This window comes from Scatophagus argus, chromosome 10, assembly GCF_020382885.2.
Source record: "Scatophagus argus isolate fScaArg1 chromosome 10, fScaArg1.pri, whole genome shotgun sequence".
NCBI classification, from domain to species: Eukaryota; Metazoa; Chordata; class Actinopteri; family Scatophagidae; genus Scatophagus; species Scatophagus argus.
In genome coordinates this window covers 16,370,778-16,390,240 of record NC_058502.1, presented here as the reverse complement: position 1 = coordinate 16,390,240, position 19,463 = coordinate 16,370,778, and the positions used below count along the sequence as shown (strand labels likewise).

Here is a 19,463-nt window from a genome sequence, read left to right as displayed (position 1 = left end):
GAGGGCTTTGGTTAGCTAATCTGAATGTGACTGTCGTTGCAATTCAGTAGTTTCTTTTTCTTGCCCTAGTTTCGTGACGATGTCTACCACAACATCTTGACCTCTGATCTGCCCAACCTGCTGGAGCACGGAAACATCACAGCTCTCACTCAACTGTGGGGCTCAGGGCAGATCACTAACTTTGAGTACCTCACACATCTCAACAAGCACGCAGGCCGCTCCTTCAATGACCTCATGCAGTACCCGGTGTTTCCATTTATCCTGCGAGATTACACCAGTGAGGTGCTCGACCTGCAGGACCCAAACATCTACAGGTCAGGCTGGAAGGAATTTCTGTTAATATGTTTGGAAAGCCATTAGAGCTTCGATTATATTAGATATTATGAGTGAAAATGTAACTAGAAAATGACATAATCTAATGAAGGCTAGTCTTTGTACAGGTACCTCCTCTGTTATTGATGCACTAAAGTTTTTAAAGTAAATATGCTTCATGGCACGGGAATAATTTACATTTGGAGAACTATTTCCACTTTTCACCATTGAACGTGGTTTATTACTGCTTTGCTGACCTCCTTTTCTCACACAGGAATTTAAGCAAACCCATTGCAGTGCAGTCAAAAGAGAAGGAGGATCGCTACGTGGATAATTACAGGGTAAGGCCTGTTGTACATGTGTTTCTCGGGTGTATTGGATGTTTGGTGAGAAAACACATTATCACTTTCTTTAACTGTTGTGCAGTACCTCGAGGAGGAATACAAGAAGGGCATTCATGAGGACGATCCCATGCCTCCCGTCCAGCCTTACCACTACGGCTCACACTATTCCAACAGTGGTACCGTGCTTCACTTCCTGGTCCGAATGCCCCCCTTCACCAAGATGTTCCTCGCGTACCAGGGTGAGTCACACATTAGCTTTGACCAGAAGCCAAAGCAAATGGATTACATGTTGTCCGATTTCCATCGGGTTCAAGTTAATTTTCATAGAGAGCAAGAAAGTGAGGTCCAGTCAGAATTGATCAGCGACGGCACATGTAGAGACACATGCTACGAAGCTGTCCACTTTGTCAGGTCAGGATGGATGTTAATACCAGGTCTGAACAGGCTCTAAATCTTCAGGAAAAAAAGCAGAGGAAAATTAGACCATAAACATCGGCTAAATTATCTTTTCATAGTTTCTGTAGTTTCAACAAGTATTGTAAATGATAACTGACTGACAGTTTGGGGCTCTTTAACATTAGGCAATTATCATACATCTCCAAAAAGCTTTTAGCAGCACTGAGTGCCAGCTGTCTGCATTTCATTGACCACTCCATCTTGGTTGATGTTAGAGGCTTTTAGTATTGAAATGCTGGAACATTCTGATCTGAGACGTAACTGAGCAGCATGTTGCCGTGTTGCATCGCATGTATTAATCACGAAAGGTTACTTCATCCTTCTGCTTTTCTCTGATCAGCTCCTTGCCCTTCCCCTCCTCTTTTCTATTTCTCCCTGTCTTGTTAATTCTTTTTTCATTCAATCCGTTTCTCTCCTCTGATCCTTCGAGGCATCTTTTTATGTGATCGTAAATGTATTCAGCAAGCTTGATGTCTAAGGTCATGAAAGGGGATCTTTTCAATCAGCGAGTTGAATCTGTAATTAGATTGTCTTTGGCCTTCATCAGACCAGAGCTTTGATATTCCCGACCGGACGTTTCACTCAATGAACACAACATGGCGCCTGTCCTCCTATGAGTCCATGACTGATGTGAAAGAGCTCATCCCAGAGTTTTTCTACCTCCCAGAATTCCTGGTCAACAGAGAGGGTAATTATTATTTTCCACTCCGTTTTATAATTTGATTTATGATACATATCAGCGTATGTCTTTCATCGCTTCTCTTAGATTGCAAAAGTAACACTTTGCCTTCACAGGTTTTGATTTTGGTGTGCGTCAAAACGGGGAGAGGGTAAATCATGTGAATTTGCCACCTTGGGCCCGCAACGACCCGCGTCTCTTCATCCTGATCCATCGACAAGCACTGGAGTCGGACCAGGTGTCCCAGACACTGTGCCAGTGGATTGATTTGGTGTTTGGGCTCAAGCAGAAAGGCAAAGCTGCTGTCCAGGCCATCAACGTCTTCCACCCAGCTGTAAGCGGCTGCCTGTTTCATCATGTTTGCTAAAAAAGTATGAGAAAGCTTAAGCTATTTCTTACGTAAGTTTTGATTTCATTTTTGAACAGACTTATTTTGGCATGGACGTGTCGGCTGTAGAAGACCCCGTGCAGCGACGGGCCCTGGAGACAATGATCAAGACATACGGGCAGACACCCAGACAGCTCTTCAATGGCTCCCATATCAGCAGGACTGGCCCCAAACTCACGATGGAGGGGGAGCTGCCCGCCGCCATGGGTCTCCTGGTTCAGCTGGCCTTCAGAGAGAACCGAGAACAGACCAAGGAAATAGTCTGCCCGGTAATTTTCTCTGTGGTGGTAGTGACACTGGTGGCCTGCTGTGCACTGAGGATGAAGACATGACTTAACACATCATCCATGAAATGGTCTGCTTCTCACCTGGCAATTTCCTCTTCCTCCCCCCACAGAGCCCACTACCATGGATCAAAGGTCTCAAGTGGGGAGAGTACGTGGGCTCACCCTCTGCTCCGGACCCGGTGGTGTGTTTCAGCCAGCCACACGGGGAGAGGTTCGGATCCCTGCTGGCTCTGCCTACGCGAGCCATCTGCGGGCTGTCCCGCAAGTTCTGCCTCATGATGATTTACAGCAAGGAGCAGGGTAGGAAGTCCACCAGTCAGTCGCAAGTCAGCCTGGATGTCCGGGATGTCCTGCTGACTCCATTAACTTTATGCTCTCTTACGCTGTAGGTGTCCGCAGCATGCACAGCACAGACATTCAGTGGTCAGCCATCTTGAGCTGGGGCTATGCAGACAACATACTGCGACTGAAGAGCAAGCAGAGTGAACCACCCATCAACTTCATCCAATGTTCGCAACTTCACCAGGTAAACATCAGTAAAACTCTCAAAATGAAACACATGCTAGTGAAAGGAATTGCTCGCTCAGTGTCACATAATTCTACACTGAGCATCAACCAATGAGTTGCCAGGTTTCTCATTTCCCTCTGTCCAACCGTCTCGCTCTCCTCCAGGTGACCAGCTGTGCCTGGGTGCCCGATGGCTGCCAGCTATTTACAGGCAGCAAGTGTGGAGTCATCACCGCCTACAGCAACCGCTTCACCAGCACCACGGTGGGTTTCCATGGCAACGTCCCCCTCTAACCTTCCGCCTCCACATCAACACCCAATCCACCCACCCACCTCCTATTACCCCCACCCCTCTTTAGGCTGCCTCATCGTGCTCAAACGCTCGGCTTCATTAGTCACATCACAGTTGCCCTTGAAACACATTTCCACCGAGCTTACAAGTAGGATTAGAGGTCTGGGAGTTCAGTCATCAGAGAGGCTTTCAGACTTTCATCGGTCCCCACCAACAGGCATCTGCATTTCCTGTTTGGCTGATTCAGTAGCAGTTGATTTGTGCTGTACCAAAAATCTGGCTTGGGAGTGATTAATGGATTAGTGTTTATTTGTTTGTTTGTTTGTTTTTTAAGAAATCCTTCTGTATGTGGTCTCTAACATGTCTGCGTTTGGAAAATGTCTTTCCATAGCCATCAGAGATGGAGGTGGAATCTCAGGTTCACCTGTACGGACACACAGGGGAAGTCACCAGCCTCTTTGTCTGCAAACCCTACAGCATCCTCATCAGCGTCAGCAAAGATGGCACCTGCATCCTCTGGGACCTCAACAGGTCAGTGTGTTTATGTGTGTGTGCGTAATGTGGGGAAGGAAGAAAACACTTGAATCATAACTTTTTAATGCCTTTTTGTATGTAGTGAGAATTCTGAAGTGAAGCGTAGTGTTTGTGTGGTCTCTCAACTGCTTTGTGTCTCTTCAGGCTCTGCTATGTGCAAAGCCTCACAGGCCACAAAAGTCCAGTGACCGCTGTGTCTGCCAGCGAGACCACAGGTGACATCGCAACAGTGTGTGACTCAGGTGAAGACTGCTTAGACTGACATGATATGGTTTTTTTGTTGTTGTTTATTTAGTTTGCAAGTTATGACACATGATTTTTTTGTTTTTGTTTTTTTTGTCCCCCCAGTGGGCGGAGGCAGCGACCTGCGCCTGTGGACGGTGAACGGTGACCTGATTGGCCACGTCCACTGCAGAGAGATCATCTGCTCCGTGGCCTTCTCCAACCAGCCGGAGGGCGTGTCTGTCAACGTCATCGCCGGCGGGCTGGAGAATGGCGTTGTCAGGTGAGCAGATTTTTTTATTTTAACATTAATGTCCTTATTTTCTTCTCATGACGTTGAATTATGCACACTGATGGGGTTTTTTTTAACGTCTGAAATTCCTTCAGGTTGTGGAGCACCTGGGATTTAAAACCAGTGAGAGAGATCACTTTTTCCAAGTCAAGCAAACCCATCATCAGGTATGTTATCAGCGCCACGACCACGCTGTTCGTTGCTTTTACGTGATGTCTTGGAATGCTGATGATAACGTCCTCTCCTGTGTGCCTCAGCCTGACCTACTCGTGTGACGGCCACCACCTGTACACAGCCAACAGCGAGGGCACAGTGATGGCGTGGTGCCGGCGGGACCAGCAGCGAATGAAGCTGCCCATGTTCTACTCCTTCCTGAGCAGCTACGCCGCTGGCTGACTGTGTGTTTGATGTTTACTACTGTCTGATTGTCAGCAAGAGGAGCCCTAACCCCCCCACTCCTCTTCCTGGTCTTCTTCCTTCCTGCATTGATAGGGAGGAGAACATGTCAGCATGGCTTCAGCCTCCCCAAACCCTCCCTGACTTTTAACTAAAGCCATCCCCAACTCAACAAGCTACTACAACCACTCCCAGCATCAAGAAATTATGAAAATAGTATTATATGTATATAAATATATATTTATAAACATACTGGAGTGGAATGTTGGGGCGGTGGATGAATATTTGGCTGAAGCTGCAACAGACTCTTTATACAAAATGCATTTCTAAGAGTGTTTGGTTTGTAAAGTCTTTTATTATTTTGTTTTCCTGCTGTTGAGTCTGGAGTTTTTTTTTTCCATGGTGCAGAGATTTGATTTCGTTGTTTCCTGGTAAGCTGCTATCGTCTGGCCAAAGCCAGACCTGACGTGCGAAGACCCCCGTCTCTCACCTTGGCACAGCGCTCGGGTGTCCCGCAGAGCGCTGTCTGACAGAGCTCGGCAAGTGAGTTCTGCTGACGATGCAACCAGCTAGGAAGGAGGGAGCCCCTCCTCGCGTCTGTCACCGGGAGACGTCCCGCTCTGTGGGAGTGAGACGCCGCTCTGCTGGGCTGTCGGCTCCACTCAAGTCTGAACACTAGTGTCACGGCCCTGCATCACTCTGTGTCTGAGCTCAGTGGAGGGACGGGGGCGACGTTGGGATGAATTGTTCCTTGTGTAGCCTGTTGTTCTGTCCTACATTTGCATGCTAGAATGATGCTGACCTTGACTGTGTGTATGTGGATGTGACATTTACTGTCACGATACTTTATTAAGGCCTGCCTTGTTTGAAATGTTGATATTCGTTTATTTATTAGAAACACCGTGGAGGCTCATCTTTCTTTCTTTCCCGCTCTTGTGTTGTAAACTCTGCCACTCAAATGCACTAAAGGTTTTCAGTACATAATGTAGTGTGCAGAAATGATGAGAAAGCAGTTGGCAAACAGCATTATATGTGGGAGAAGAAGCAGAGAGGAAGCTCATCCTCACTCAGTACCTGTGCAGCATTGCAAAAAAAAAAAAAAAAAAAAAGATGCGGAAGGTGGGAGGGTGTGGTGAAGGGCATCACGTCCAGCATACTGAGGATTGACCAGTTAACCTTTCCTGCACTGAGGTTTACACCATATTTCAGAATCTTAAACACTACAGTCGACTACCGGTTTCTTCCCTTGACCCGCTCGTGGATCCGTGCAGCTTCTCTTTACATTCCCACTTCACTTACAGCACTTTGTTCATCTGCTATTATCTGAGAACTGGAAGTCAAAGCACTTTTTTTTTTCATTCAAAAACAGCATATGATCTGTAGTCTTAACATAAACTGAGCTTTGCTTCAGTTCCTCCAGTGAATCTAATCCAGAAAGCAATATCAGACACACACACTTGTTGTTGTGTTTCATATGTGAAGAAACCAGGAGACTGATTTAACGTGGTTCCGAAAGAAAAAGTTGTTTGTCTTTGTGGCGACTGCGTTATGTGATGTAAAAATAACAAAAAACAAACAATGTCTTACATCTCACACTTACGGAAAGGGAATATTTCTTCTTATATAGTGACGTCATTCCTTTTGTGTTGTTATCTTGATTTTTTTTCTTCTTTTTCAGCCCACCTTGACCCTTGTTATGCCCTATGGCCTTTACAATGATGTTACTGAGTTTGTTTACTGTGTTTCATGCCCATGTGTACATACATTTCCCTTTCTTGAAATTTACAAAAGTGTATATTTAACCTTTCTTTTCTTTTGAACATCCACGTGTGTGAGATTGTATGAATGTTGTATCACCTTATTTTTTTTTTTTTTGAGGAAAATGGCAAAACACGGGGAGGAAAACGTGCTGATGACTGATGGGTTTTTTCGTGTTTTGTGACACGGAAGGAAATAAAATTCTGTTATAAATTATAATAATATTCTGATAAATTAAGCTATGCATAATTTAAGTTAAAGTCACGGGATGTTTAAATGGTGTCGTTTAACTGACCTTTCTGGCCTGGTTTTGCAGTTTGGCATCATTGACTGAGGCTCTGAAAGATCATGTTTTATGTTTCTTTTTGTTTGTATATATATATATATATGAGTGTGTATGTATGGACAAGCCAAGTGATGAGTATATTATAAATATATATAAATATTTGAAGAAATATTACTACATCTTGTGTGTGTCCATTTCTTACTTTGTGTGGAGAAAGGTGCGTTCAGGTGCTTCTAAAACAAGGAGAAATCACAGCGATGCTACTAAAAGGGACGTACTACATCAGTAGTATGACTTTGGGGTAAAAAAAAAAAAATATTGACTATGATTGAAATAGTTGGACTAGATATTTTTAATCTGGATTTTACGGACGAGGCCCATCGGTTACTGTTGGGGGGGGGGGGGGGGGTCGGTGATGTCAAAGCTGATTTAAAAATGTGACGGGGAAGCCTGCAGGTCTCAGATGCCTTCTGCAGCAATAAAGCAAATTAGAAAATCAGCAGATGCTAATTTGACTATTCGGGCTGTTTGGGTGCGTTTAGGGCCAGTTTGTACAGTAGGAACATTTCCTGGCTCGCTGCTGCTGCTGCTGCTGCTGCTCCTGGTCCGCCGATCGAGTGCTCCCTGCCCCACAGCCTGCATCTGATCGTCATACAGAGGTTTCCCCCCCTGCTGCATGCGTAACATCTCTCCAAGTCCAGCCGTGGTGCTCACCAAGACCTCACCGCTTGGATCTCATCTTCCTACACGGAATACGCACGACTCACGCTGAGCGAACCGCTGAGGCGAAATTAAAACGCCAGGATTTACCTCCACGGGTTCAGTCCAGACCGAAACGAGGCTGGGATTTCCTCGTATCATTTGATATTTGACAGATCCTTTTTTTTTGTGCGTGTGCGTGCGTGTGTGTGCGTGTGTGTGTATGTGTGTATGTGTGTGTTGGGTGGAGTCAACCCGGAATTCTCCAAATTGGAAAACCACTGGCACATTTCAGGTAGGTCGGCTGGTGTAGCCTACATTAATCTGCCCATAGCCGAGCAATGCAGCGAAGCATCAAGATCATTTTTTATGTATAATTCCTTCATGCAAAATCTTTCTTTTTTTTTTTGTCATGATGTGTGTGGTTTACTGTTTTCTGCTCTAACCAGGGCCGCAGCTCGCACGGTTTGTGTCCACAATTTAATCCCTTTAGAAATAAGAGTCGCTCATGTTTGACAGATCTGCACCAACAATTAGCATCGTTACATTCGGATCAAACGCTGTAGACACAGTCAAAGCCCCTGGTGCAGCCGTGTGAGCTTCAGGATGGATGAATCGCGGGGAACCCTGAATGGAAAAAGGCCTGATAGCTTCCTACGAGGGTGTCATTAATAGCTATACATTGGCTTTAGAGGCATGGAGGGTGGGATGGGGAAAATGACTTCACCGTCTGCTTCTCTTTCAGCAAAACATCTGCTTTAGCTTTAAACGCCTCTTTGAATCTGGCTACAACAGGCTAAATTCTGAGATGTTGATCCTGGAATTGATGAGATGAAAATGAAATAAATAACCAAATCGACGCCGAGAATAAATAAATAAATAAATCCACGATGAGCGTGAACTGAGTCAACGCTTTATGTATTCATGCACCTTCTCATATCAGGTGTCATCTCTCTGCTGTGACTGCCAAACCGGGACGTGTTAGGACCGGGGTGGGGGGGGGGGTCAGGGGCCCTGAAATGAGAACAGGATTCTGTCACTACATGGATGCAGCTGCACCGATGCTGCACAACGTGGATAAAGTTAACAAGATGAGGGCAGTCGGTGGACATTTGTGAAAGTTGGAACTTTGATTATCTTGGAAGGGTCCAGGAGCTTATTAGCCTATTCAAAGTAAAGGAACTAATATAGACCCCATAATATCTGCTGAAGTGCTCTTGAGCACCTCTGGTGAACCACGCAGCTCCATAGAGGTGTGTGTTTTAATGCTCTTTTGTAACTCGTCCCACCCCATGCCTGCCATAACGAATGACCAAAGAACAAGAAGAGAATAATCATGCATGAGCACTTAGTGAAAAATGACAAAGTGCTATCCAGCTGCTGCCTTTTAAGCTCTTTCTTCAGATAAAATGGAGCTTGGTTGCTGTAAAACATATCCCCCCAGACAAAATGGGTCCTTTAAATAAAAAGGTTGTGATAGAGAATGGCTTCTCTGAGGGGAGTGTACGTGTTTGTGTGTATATCTGTGTATGTGTGTGAGGGGGGCACAGACATCGCTGGAGGGGGGGGGGGGCTTTGTGCTGCTTTGTGGATTTAATGTGATGTTCAATGACTGCATGTGTCCCCCCCCTTTGTGCCTGTGTTTGGCGTCGCAGCAGCACCATGAAGGACGGTATTGCTAACAACAGCACAGCCAGCATCTCCCAAGCCAGGAAAGCTGTGGAGCAGCTGAAGATGGAGGCCTGCATGGATAGGATAAAGGTACAGGGCTTTTATTTATTTATTTCATTTTACTTGTTTCTGTGACCAAATATTTGCATGTGTTTCTGTTTTAACACATATGCAGTAGATGGATTTATAAATACTAAAGTGTTATAGTGTACATTCTTCTAAAAACTCTATCAGACACAAACAGAACTGTTGGACTCTTAGCTATTTGTCATTTCGTGCAACCACTAGATTTGTTGTTGGTTCAGGGCAAAAAAATATCAGAAAACATTCAATTATTATTAATTTAATGCCTGAACAAAGCACAAACTGGTTTTGCTTGTTCAGGACTGGCAACATTATCATACTTGCCTGTTACAAGTTAATATTTACATGCTATTAAATTGAAAGTCATTTGTAGCTGTAGCTGTTTATTTCAATAAAATAAAAAGGAAAACACACGAATGAGCACTCGTCCTCATCTCCTCTGTGACAAATTGCACGTTTCACATTTGAACTGACAAATGCAGAATTTAAAGAAATGATTTGCATTCTTGCTGAAACGTGGATGAAAACATTGATGCCAGTCTAGTGTCAGTGGTAAATAAGCAGCTGGAAGCGGAGGCCAATTAGTTTAGCTTAGCTTAGCATAATGACTGTAAACAGGGAGAAACTATTAGCCTGGCTTTGTCCACAGATAACAAAATATACCATCATATATATACACATATACAAAATATGCCCACCATCACTAATGATGAAAGCTCACTAATTACCATGCTATAAGGGAATGCTAACTACCAGCAAGTAATCCAACACCAACCAAATGAAAGGTTGTGTAAAAATTCAAGTGTTAACATACAAATATATTACAGTGTTGATTAGTGAGCTTAATTTTGTTACTTTTGTACTCAGCCAAGCTGGCTGTTTCTCCTTGTATACAGTCTTTGCGCTAAGCAGAAATTAAGCGGCCGCTTGCTCCAGCTGAAGGAGTGAGATAAGTACTGTTCTCATCATTTAACTCTTCACCAGAAAGCAAATAAACGTATTTCCCAAAATGTCATGTTGCTCCTTAGATTTAGATGCAGAAACAGGCAGTGTATTGACTTCACACTCCATAAGTCTAGATAACGTCGTGTTGATTCCCACGTCCAGTATTTTTCATCTCAGTGCATTACGAATGCATTAACCCATATATCAAATGGACTGATAGAGTGGGAGTAAACCACCATCTTCATCTTGCATCTGTGCTTCATCTGTGCTTCAAGGTTCAGGATGTTCATTGTGGCCCGGTTGTAGAAGTGCACTCGTGAAATTTTTTACACGTGTTTCAAAGCTATAAAAGTGTGAATCAATGAAATGGATAAAAAGCAATAAATATTATAATAACAACAATGAACAATAACTAGATAGATAGAGATAGATAGATACTTTATTGATCCCGAGGGAAATTCAAGAAATACAAACCTCCTTAAACTACCTAACGTAACTAAGAACTAAATCATCTAACCCGACCTAGAAGCACCTGAAGTACACCTTAAGTGTGGCGTTCGCAGGGCACCGTGTCATTGAAGACATTGCACTTAGGAAAGGACAATATGCCAAAACTATTGTGATTATTTTGACAAATGTTTTGATTGCATTACAAATCAGGATATTAATGGGAATGGTCATTTTTGTATTTCATTTTCAGGGAAGAAAAATAATAAAAATGGTGATGGTCCTGCATTTGGGATATTGCACTTATTTTGATTAAATATTCAGACCTAATAGCGCTCCACTGGTCTTGCCTTGCACTCCTATAACATTACCAGCCTCACTATGAACATGATTAAAATAAAAAAATGATAAAGTAGAAGCAGAGCTTTATGTGTGTTACGTGAGCAGCCACAAGCAGAGATGTCTCCGCAGCCCAGGATTTTTTTCACTTTCAAACTTCCCGTCTTCAGGTCCGCTGACGTCACTTATCAGACCTCACACAGCTCCCTCTGCAGCCACAAAGGACTTAACTCAACTTCTTTTCGCAGATATATAAACGTTCATAATTGAGCATAATTTTTTTCCAACAGTCGATTTCAAGATGACAACAAAATGAACAAAAGTTTCTCGGTTTGCTTGCTGCAACTTGTTCTGACAGGTGTCACATGAAGCCCCAGATCACCTTGAAAACTCCGGCGTCACCAGCTCTCTGTCAGAGTGTATCGACTTTGCACAGCAAAGCGCCGGAGTGGTGACTGTGAGGGATGATCCCAGGGGTATGGTGGGCTACGCTGATTGTTGACCACTCCTGACATTTTGCTTTCCACCAGTGTGGGTCATCTTTTCTGAGTGTGGTCATAGCGATTGTCCTTGGTTAGCATTTTCTCATGCAGGCCTCCTCTCATCTTACATTTCCAGTGTTTTATTTCAGTAAGTGTGCAGCAGGCTTATGGGCTAAAAGTCTCCATCAAAGGAATGAAAAAGTGAACGTTTAAAATTAGCAAATCATATTCATGAACCCGTCCCCTCCCGCAGCTCCACCAAACGCAAAGCAGCCGAGGCCTCATAAAGACTATGTGTCCTCATAAACAACAGCTGGTTAAATATTGGCTTGAGTCCGACACACTCTTTATCATTGAGATCAACCACCATTGCTTTAAAATGTCATAACACTGTTTCTGTAAATAGAGATTTCTCTCTTACTTCCATTTGTTAGACAGAGCCATGACTAGTGGTCGATTTTAACTGTATGTTTTCAACCCACCAAAACCCTGTTTGACTTTAATATGTTTCTGTAGTGTGAACGGGCGGCTTCTGTAAACAGCGTTCTTGAACGACTTCTTGTACAACAAGGCCATGTCATCATCTCATTCGGTATGCTCTTCATGTGCTCAGGGAATGATTGCCCCACAGCCTCAAGGCTGTTCGCTCAGCATTACAGCCCGGCCTGGAATCCTGCCATACACCATCATCCCTACTCAGCACAACAAAGGCTGCTTACAGCAAAGCCTCATCTTCATAAAAAAAAAAAAAGGATTATTATCGGCAGCATGTTATTGGGGTTTAGGAGATGTAGCACAAAGACTTCTGATTTAACCTATAAGTTGACTTTTTGGTGCAACTTCTCATTCAAATCTTCTAGTTATTCTAATTTTTATTTAGTGAGGGAAGTTGGGTTTGAAAACCTCAAAATCATCAATACTCATTTCAAGAAGTTGATGGTACACACGGGTTAACCAGTGACTCTAAATTGGCTGTAGGTGTGTGAGAGCATGAATAGTTGTTTGTCTTTATATGTCAGCTCTGTGAGAAACTGGCAATCTGTCCAGATCGTACACCGCCTCTCAGCTTAGGTAGGCTCCAGCCCTCTCCTAGGACCCTGCAAAGATAAGTGTTGACAGATAACGGATGGATCATAACTGGGCAGCTTGAAGCCTTTATGTTTTTATGGGTTCATTATGGTTTAGTAACAGTTTGTGTCATTATAATATTAGTAAATTATTAAATGTTCAATCTATAAAGCACTTTTAGGCGATCAGACCTAACCTCCTGCAGCCATATTGGAGATCCTCTTCTGGGTGTCTTGGCCAACATTGTCTGCTGGCCCTTCCAGTTTTTAGACATGTGGATATCCAACCCGTAGTGTTTGAGTGTAGCACCAATCATCTTATCTCGCACCATAGCAGCTGAGTGGGAAAAACTGTTGACTCAATGTAATTCATAGTCAGAGGTGGTGCAAGATCTGCAGAAGTGTAAACAAACTCCGTCCATAATGACTGCAAAGCCATTCAGGCCAAATGATGACAGCCTTCATGGCCGAAAAAGCAAAGAACAGGATGTCCAAGAATGTCACAGCATGGGTCACTAAGAAAGGAATAACAAGGTTGCGGTTGAATCACATTGGAAGTTATGAAAATGTTCGTAAAATGAAGCAACTTCCTATCACGTCCAAAAAATGTGCCAGGTAAACAAATTGTAAAAGTATTAAAATGACGTTCAATTGTTATGTAAATCACGTCGTGCCTGAAAAGATTTGACTTGTCAGTTTTATCGTCGCCTTGGCATTTAATGGAAAAAGACTTGAATGTAAATGAATCTTAAATGTTGCATTTGATCTAAATCTGAAAGTCTTTCGCTCAGCTCCGTGGGCAGTCTGACTAAAATGGAGGCATTATGAATATCTGACGTGCAGTCTCGTTCAGCAGCAGTTTGACGCCTCTTTGCTCTTTCGTGAAAACTCATTTAGCACCAGTAACCACGCTGTTTACAAACAAGCAGCCTTGTTTCTTTGCTGGATGGTCAGGCATATTTATAAGTTTATTCACTGAGTTTTGGAAGGGTAAAACTTCAGTTTTCAGCTAACTGAGAGATGGTATTTATATGAAATGTTTGGCAAACGGCAGTGGGTTTACAAACAGTTTAACTCTTTGTGTTGTGTTGTCTTGTGCTGATATTTCTGAACAAATTATAGACAGTAATGGTACTTTAAGACTTTAGTGAAAGCAGTAAGTTTGTCCAGGATATGACAGTAGGCTACATTCAGACTGAGCTGTTGTAAATATATAATTTAGGCAGTCATAGAAGTGAGTTGGAAATCATCATCATGAATTTGTGTTATTTCCACAGAAGCTGCTGGGTTATTGCTAGGCAGGCAGCTGTTTTGTAGTTTAGTAACCTCTTAGCACATTAGATGTGACGATCCAAGTAAAGTAAGTTCTTCATCAACAGCCCCCCCCAAAAAAAAGAATTGCTGAAGTAGAACATGGACACAAATGAAAGCAGTGAGAAGAACAAAAGAAAGAGAAGAAAACAGACATTTGGCTATGTCTAGCAATCCCTTAAATTTAATTAAGGGACCTGATGAGGGAGAGTGCGTATCAGTGACAAGAGCAGTCTCTGTGCTGCTGATTGAGGGATCACCACATTCTCATTAATTGCTCAATCAGCCAAAGGAATGTGATCTGTGCTAATTAGAAGGACTCTCCTTCCATCATGGGGCTACAGTGTAATTACAGACAGTCTGGGCCTAATGACACACACTGTGCAATGCCACTTTTTGTCCTGTGGGGCTCCCGTTCTCTGCGGAAACCCTGGCTGCAGTTACATGATAATGTAATTATTACATTTACTTTGATTATGAGAATAATTAAGCTGTTTACTTGCATTGGAAGAGAAGGCTCAATGATCCCTCTTTGTGCAGCCTTGGAGGCTCTGAGCAGGTTTATGACCAAACAACTGCGAAACCAACGACTTTCCCATCATCCTCAGCTGTATTTTAGTGTGACTCATTAATAAGCTTGCTAATATGTACAAGACCAACTTTCAATCACATCTTTCCATTCATTGACAGATATTAAATGAATTTTGTATCGGCAAGGCCGCTCTCAAAGGGAAATCGGCAAACAAACTAGATACTCAAGATGTGGTAGTCAAGCTGTTCTAAAGAAATTTAAAGAATCGGGGAGTTCAAGGACAACAAAAAAGGATTGGAAGGCCAAGAAAACTTTTAAAATGTGATGAGAAATTTCTCAGAGTTCCTTCTTTGAGAGGCCGGAAGAAGTCTAACAACGACCTGGCTCAGAATTTGGCAGCTTCATCGGGATGCCAAGTTGACCCTATCTATTGTCCAGAGAAGCTTGATCAGGATTGGTCTTTGTGGAAGGATAGCAGCCAAGAAACCACTTTTCACAAGGGGAACAGAGTGAAAAGGCTAAGATATGCTGGAGCTCACAAAGACCACATTGAAGATCAGTGGGAAAGAGTATTGTGGATCCAAGTTTGAAATTTTTGGGTCAGATTGTTGACAGTATGTGAGATGAAGAACTGGAGAGAGATGGCTGCCTTCAGTGAAACGGGGTGGAAGGTCTGTCCTGGTTTGGGGCTGCATTTCTGCCATTGGTGTTGGCAATATTGTCTGAAAAGGACAGACAAGTTTTAATTCATCATGCCATTCCTTCTGAAAAGCACCTGATTGGGAGTGGTTTTATATTATATATTATATTTATAACAATGCCGAGCACACTGCCAATGCAGTAAAATCATATTTTGAGAGAGAAACAGCTGTTGAAACACTGACAGTCATGGACTGGTCTCCGCAGAGTCCCGACCTCCAGAAGCCATTTTGTTCTGAAACTTTTGTTGCCTCATTTGCCAATATGGAGCGGGTGGGGTTGATGACTTGTACTGTAGTCATCCACCAGAGGCAGATCAAGATGTTTTGGCTAAACTTTTGAGGAGCTCTCATATCGTCCATCTTTATAGGCAGTCAAGATTGCAAAATAGCAAATTTTTGCATACTAAAATGCTGAACTAAGATGGCGAAAATGGTAAAAATTAGATCTGCTGTTGGCGTTTAGGCCAAAGCAACCTCACCGAGTGGCTAGCGTGGCTGTGGACTCTTAATCTTGTTTCAGACCCTAGTTTTACAGCATTAAAAAACACAATTCTAAGAAAGAGAAATTTTAAGTTTTCTGTATTTTCTATACATGTTTATATTATCAAACCCTAAAACTATTGTTGTAGTGGATGGCTCAAATGTATATTATTTCATTCAAAATAGTCCCCATCAAATGCATTATTTACTCGTGTTTGAGTGACATTTCAAAAACCAAAGTGGCCGGCTGTTTCAGAAAATTACTAAACCTTTCTTTAAAAGGGAAAAAATATGGGAGCCATTTTAATACAGTAGGTGTACATCTTCAGCAGGAACTAATGGGCTTTCAGCTGAGTAACACAGGGTGGAGACGATACAAAGAATTGAGAGATGGACTAATGCACTGTTCGTTGTGGTCTTTTCATTGGATTTGTTGACAGTGAGAAAAATGCAGAATAATAACAGCCTTATTGTTCAGAAATAGAACAGAAGTACAGAAATCTCAGAACCAGATATTGATCAACAACCCTTAATACAAATTGCTTTATGCTGTAAAAATAATACTGTAGTAAACTATGTGTTACTATAGCTGGATGTTGCTGGATTTTGTGCACCGTATTCTCTTGTGAGAGCAGCAGTGGGTGAGGTGAAGTGGCAGGCTGGAGATCAGATGGCTCTGTCCTCCATGTGGATCCCTGAGCCCTTGCCGTCCCTCTGATGCAGCTGCTCCTCTGCTCTCCATTTGCGGCCTCCCCTCCTGTAACCTCCCACTCAGCTCCCGAGTACGAACCTACATCCACACGCAGTCTGGCTGTACTGTAAAATTTACAGTCAGTGTTTGACTTTGAAAAACAGAAAGCTTTTCACCTTGAGGCAGGAAGTGTGTTGTTGATCCCATCCTCCGTACCCCTCATGTTGTATAGGTTTTGCCTGAACACCCGTCAGTCATCTCAATGAGTTGTCTCTTCCTGTTGCCTGAGGCTGAAGTTGCAAGTATCAGTGCAGTTGTCACAGGCATTGATGAATGCATTCAGACTTTGGTCTGACCGGGTGCAACTTTATTTTGAAAGGCATTTCCTCTGAGAAGGAAATCGATTAAAACATGCCATGCAGCTCTTCTGCAGCACTTCATGCTTTATTCACAAAGGTTTTTGGTTATTGATCTGCTAATCAGTCATGTGACATCATCATGGTAATACTCTTCATCACGTTAACAGTGGGTTCTCCTCCACAGAGTCCGCCATGCTGCACCGCCATGTTTTTACATTAGACCACAAAGAACACTGGCTATAGAAAGGGCCTTTCACATTCTTAGCAGACAACGAAGGGGAGGGTAATAAGGGGCGTAAGTAGTGTTGGATCATGGGAGTTGTTGTCTTGTTGTCTGATTGCAAAGTTAAAATTTTAATTTTAAAATTCAGTGAGCTCTAAAAATGGATTTTAATTCAGTCCTTGTTTGGTCCTCTTAGTTTTAAAAGTACCAAGATAGGAATTCAATTGAAGTCACCAGATTATTTATTTCTTTAAAGTGGGTAAGCTCATAAATCTTCTTGTAGCATTTATCAAGTATTTTTGGGGCAATTTAGATAATGACAGGGCAGAGATTAAAGAAAATGAAGGAAAAAATGCAGCACAGGTCCTTGGCTGGATTTAATCTTTTAAGTCATATTAATACTGTATATAAGAAAATCAGAAACAACCTCAACCAGAACAACCAGAAACTTTGGGCTATTGGCCCACTGCCACAACAGCTACAATTTGAATTTGATCACATATACATGTCCTTTCCCTTCATCTCCACGTTTCAGGTATCCAAAGCAGCCGCAGACCTGATGGCGTACTGTGACGCCCACATACGCGAGGATCCGCTCATCATGCCTGTCCCCGCCTCCGAGAACCCTTTCCGGGAGAAGAAGTTTTTCTGCACCATCCTCTGATGACCTGTCGGTAGAGCTGTACGGGTGCGGGCATGGCGTTGCCTGACTTCTCTGTCTTCACCACACCTGAAGCTACTGGCCATAGGCATTGAGTTGAGTTTTGCCAGGTGGACACTCTGTTGTTGGTCAGCTCTTTCCTGGTGGCTGAAGGTTTTGGGGGAGTCAGCTACCAAACTGGCAACCCAGTGAGCGTATCATGTCTTGTTAAATAGGTTTGTTATTGCTTTGTTATTAGAGAACAGCCTTGCTCAGTGCTTAATGAGATGAGAGATGATGTTTTCATTTTCTTTTTTTCTTCTATTGTGCTAGATCTTAACATGCCTCAGGAAACAGAAATTTGCCCAGTGTCTGCGACTTTTTTAATTATTTACTTCCCTTTCATTTATCTGAATAACAAAACATTAATCTATGTATTGTGTTGACCATAATTTAAGTTTATTTTTATTGCTTTCAGTGAACAGGTTTGACGCTGTGTAGCAACGCTTCCTGAAAGCACCACTGAAATTTGACTGCTAGTGGTTACTATTTCAGTTTGCCTCCACAGTCATTAACAATCAACCTGCTCGTTTTGGTACTGCAGTACAGTCAGATTCAGATTAGAGCGCATAAACAGAAACCTTATCTCACGCAGTAAGTTATTTCAGTTTGTGCAAACTGCTCTCGTAATAAGGAGGATGTGGCTGCACATCAGTTCTGCAGCAAATAAATAAATAGGCTCTATTTATTGAAAGGTGCAGAGCTAATGTTTCAACACCGAAATGAGTTCTTCAGGGTTATCACTGTGCAAACAACCCTTAAGTCAAAAATTATTTATGAATCTGCCGCCTTCTTCCCTTTCACGCTCTAATGCACTTTGCCTTTGCTGCACTGTTTGATTTACTCTTCATATACTTCATCCACTGCAAATCAGTTAATCCAACTTTTTTTAGTTAAGTTGCAGGAGATCTTTTCCATAGCGGTCTCATTTGTTCTCTGGGCATGTTTCCTGAGCCTGATTCTTTTTGCCTGTCCTAGAGTGAATGGCAAGGCCTTTGACATTAATGCCAAACCAGAGGCCTGCATGTTTCTCTGCTCCTTTTTGACAGCCTCCTCTGTTTTCGAGGGGCCGTCAGTCTTTTAGAGTGTACAGTATGTTACAGTGCCAATCTCTGTGAGACCAGTGTGATCTTCACGCTGCCGTCCCACAGCGTTTTTGTTTTTTTTTTCCGTTTTGTTTGTTTTGGAAGAAAAAGCACACTGTCGAAACATTTCCTTTACATGGTAGTTGAATAGCATTTGCTAATTTTTACAATGAATTGTTATGATCGTTATTAATATTGTTATTATCAGTAGTATTATTGACTCTTTGTTGCACAGCACTGACAGCTACATGACGTGTAGTGCTACTAAGCTTGTATGATACCTAGGAGAAAAGAAACATTTATAAATCATGCAATTATTGATACTATCTGAGTATTTTTTAAAAATAATGCTAAGGGTCGGTTTACATAATATGATCCCTTCAGTGGTTCAGGCTTTTTGCATCATTTCTGTAAAATTCAAAGAAATGTCCTCTTGGTACTTGAACAGCCATCGCATTAGGAATCAAACTGATACTGTCACCAACACAAACTATTGGACTCAAATTGTTTTCAGGATAATTATCGTCTCTATTTCCTATCTAAAAAACCTGAGACTGACCTCAGGGTGCTCTCACTGACCTCATCTCAAGGATGGTGCCAAATCTGAAACAAGTAATGTAACGGCTAGAGATGAATATTGCATGGATTTATTTCTATCTACAACAGAGAGAACTATTATGATATGAAATATTGCCTCTTCATTGACTTTCTGGGTGCTACTCTGCACATAACTGGAGTCCGATATGTTGACAATGTGCAGCTGTATTCATGAATGGTGTTATCGTTTTGGTAAAACAAACAAAAAAATATATATAAATATAGATATATATACAGCATTTAAATAGCAGGCTTTGTAAATCCTTTGATGGGTCAAATGAATTAAAGGAAAACGGC

At 42.5% G+C, this 19,463-nt stretch overlaps 2 protein-coding genes across 10 annotated transcripts in view; both read left to right on the top strand.

Annotated features, from left to right (window-relative positions):
- Nucleotides 1-6,930, top strand: part of lyst (lysosomal trafficking regulator) — a 54,802-nt gene extending 47,872 nt beyond the window's left edge. For all 8 annotated transcript variants that reach the window (XM_046401330.1, XM_046401329.1, XM_046401327.1 and 5 more), the window contains exons 40-53: nucleotides 70-314; nucleotides 587-653; nucleotides 739-895; nucleotides 1,660-1,800; nucleotides 1,908-2,125; nucleotides 2,218-2,448; nucleotides 2,577-2,766; nucleotides 2,856-2,992; nucleotides 3,139-3,237; nucleotides 3,657-3,796; nucleotides 3,944-4,041; nucleotides 4,148-4,304; nucleotides 4,409-4,480; nucleotides 4,571-6,930. In XM_046401330.1, the coding sequence (XP_046257286.1) occupies nucleotides 70-314; nucleotides 587-653; nucleotides 739-895; nucleotides 1,660-1,800; nucleotides 1,908-2,125; nucleotides 2,218-2,448; nucleotides 2,577-2,766; nucleotides 2,856-2,992; nucleotides 3,139-3,237; nucleotides 3,657-3,796; nucleotides 3,944-4,041; nucleotides 4,148-4,304; nucleotides 4,409-4,480; nucleotides 4,571-4,709 (2,091 nt within the window). In that variant the 3' untranslated portion in view covers nucleotides 4,710-6,930. The remainder of the gene's footprint in view (nucleotides 1-69; nucleotides 315-586; nucleotides 654-738; nucleotides 896-1,659; nucleotides 1,801-1,907; nucleotides 2,126-2,217; nucleotides 2,449-2,576; nucleotides 2,767-2,855; nucleotides 2,993-3,138; nucleotides 3,238-3,656; nucleotides 3,797-3,943; nucleotides 4,042-4,147; nucleotides 4,305-4,408; nucleotides 4,481-4,570) is intronic.
- A 257-nt stretch (nucleotides 6,931-7,187) lies between these two features.
- Nucleotides 7,188-19,463, top strand: LOC124066506 (guanine nucleotide-binding protein G(I)/G(S)/G(O) subunit gamma-4). Of its 2 annotated transcripts, none has more exons than XM_046402937.1 (3): nucleotides 7,188-7,747; nucleotides 9,111-9,213; nucleotides 17,320-19,463. In XM_046402937.1, exons 2-3 carry the CDS (start codon nucleotides 9,115-9,117, stop codon nucleotides 17,446-17,448), a joined length of 228 nt encoding a protein of 75 aa, XP_046258893.1. In that variant the 5' UTR covers nucleotides 7,188-7,747; nucleotides 9,111-9,114; the 3' UTR covers nucleotides 17,449-19,463. The 2 variants fall into 2 exon arrangements, with proteins under 2 accessions (XP_046258893.1, XP_046258891.1); XM_046402935.1 differs by having other exon boundaries at nucleotides 7,192-7,747; nucleotides 9,108-9,213.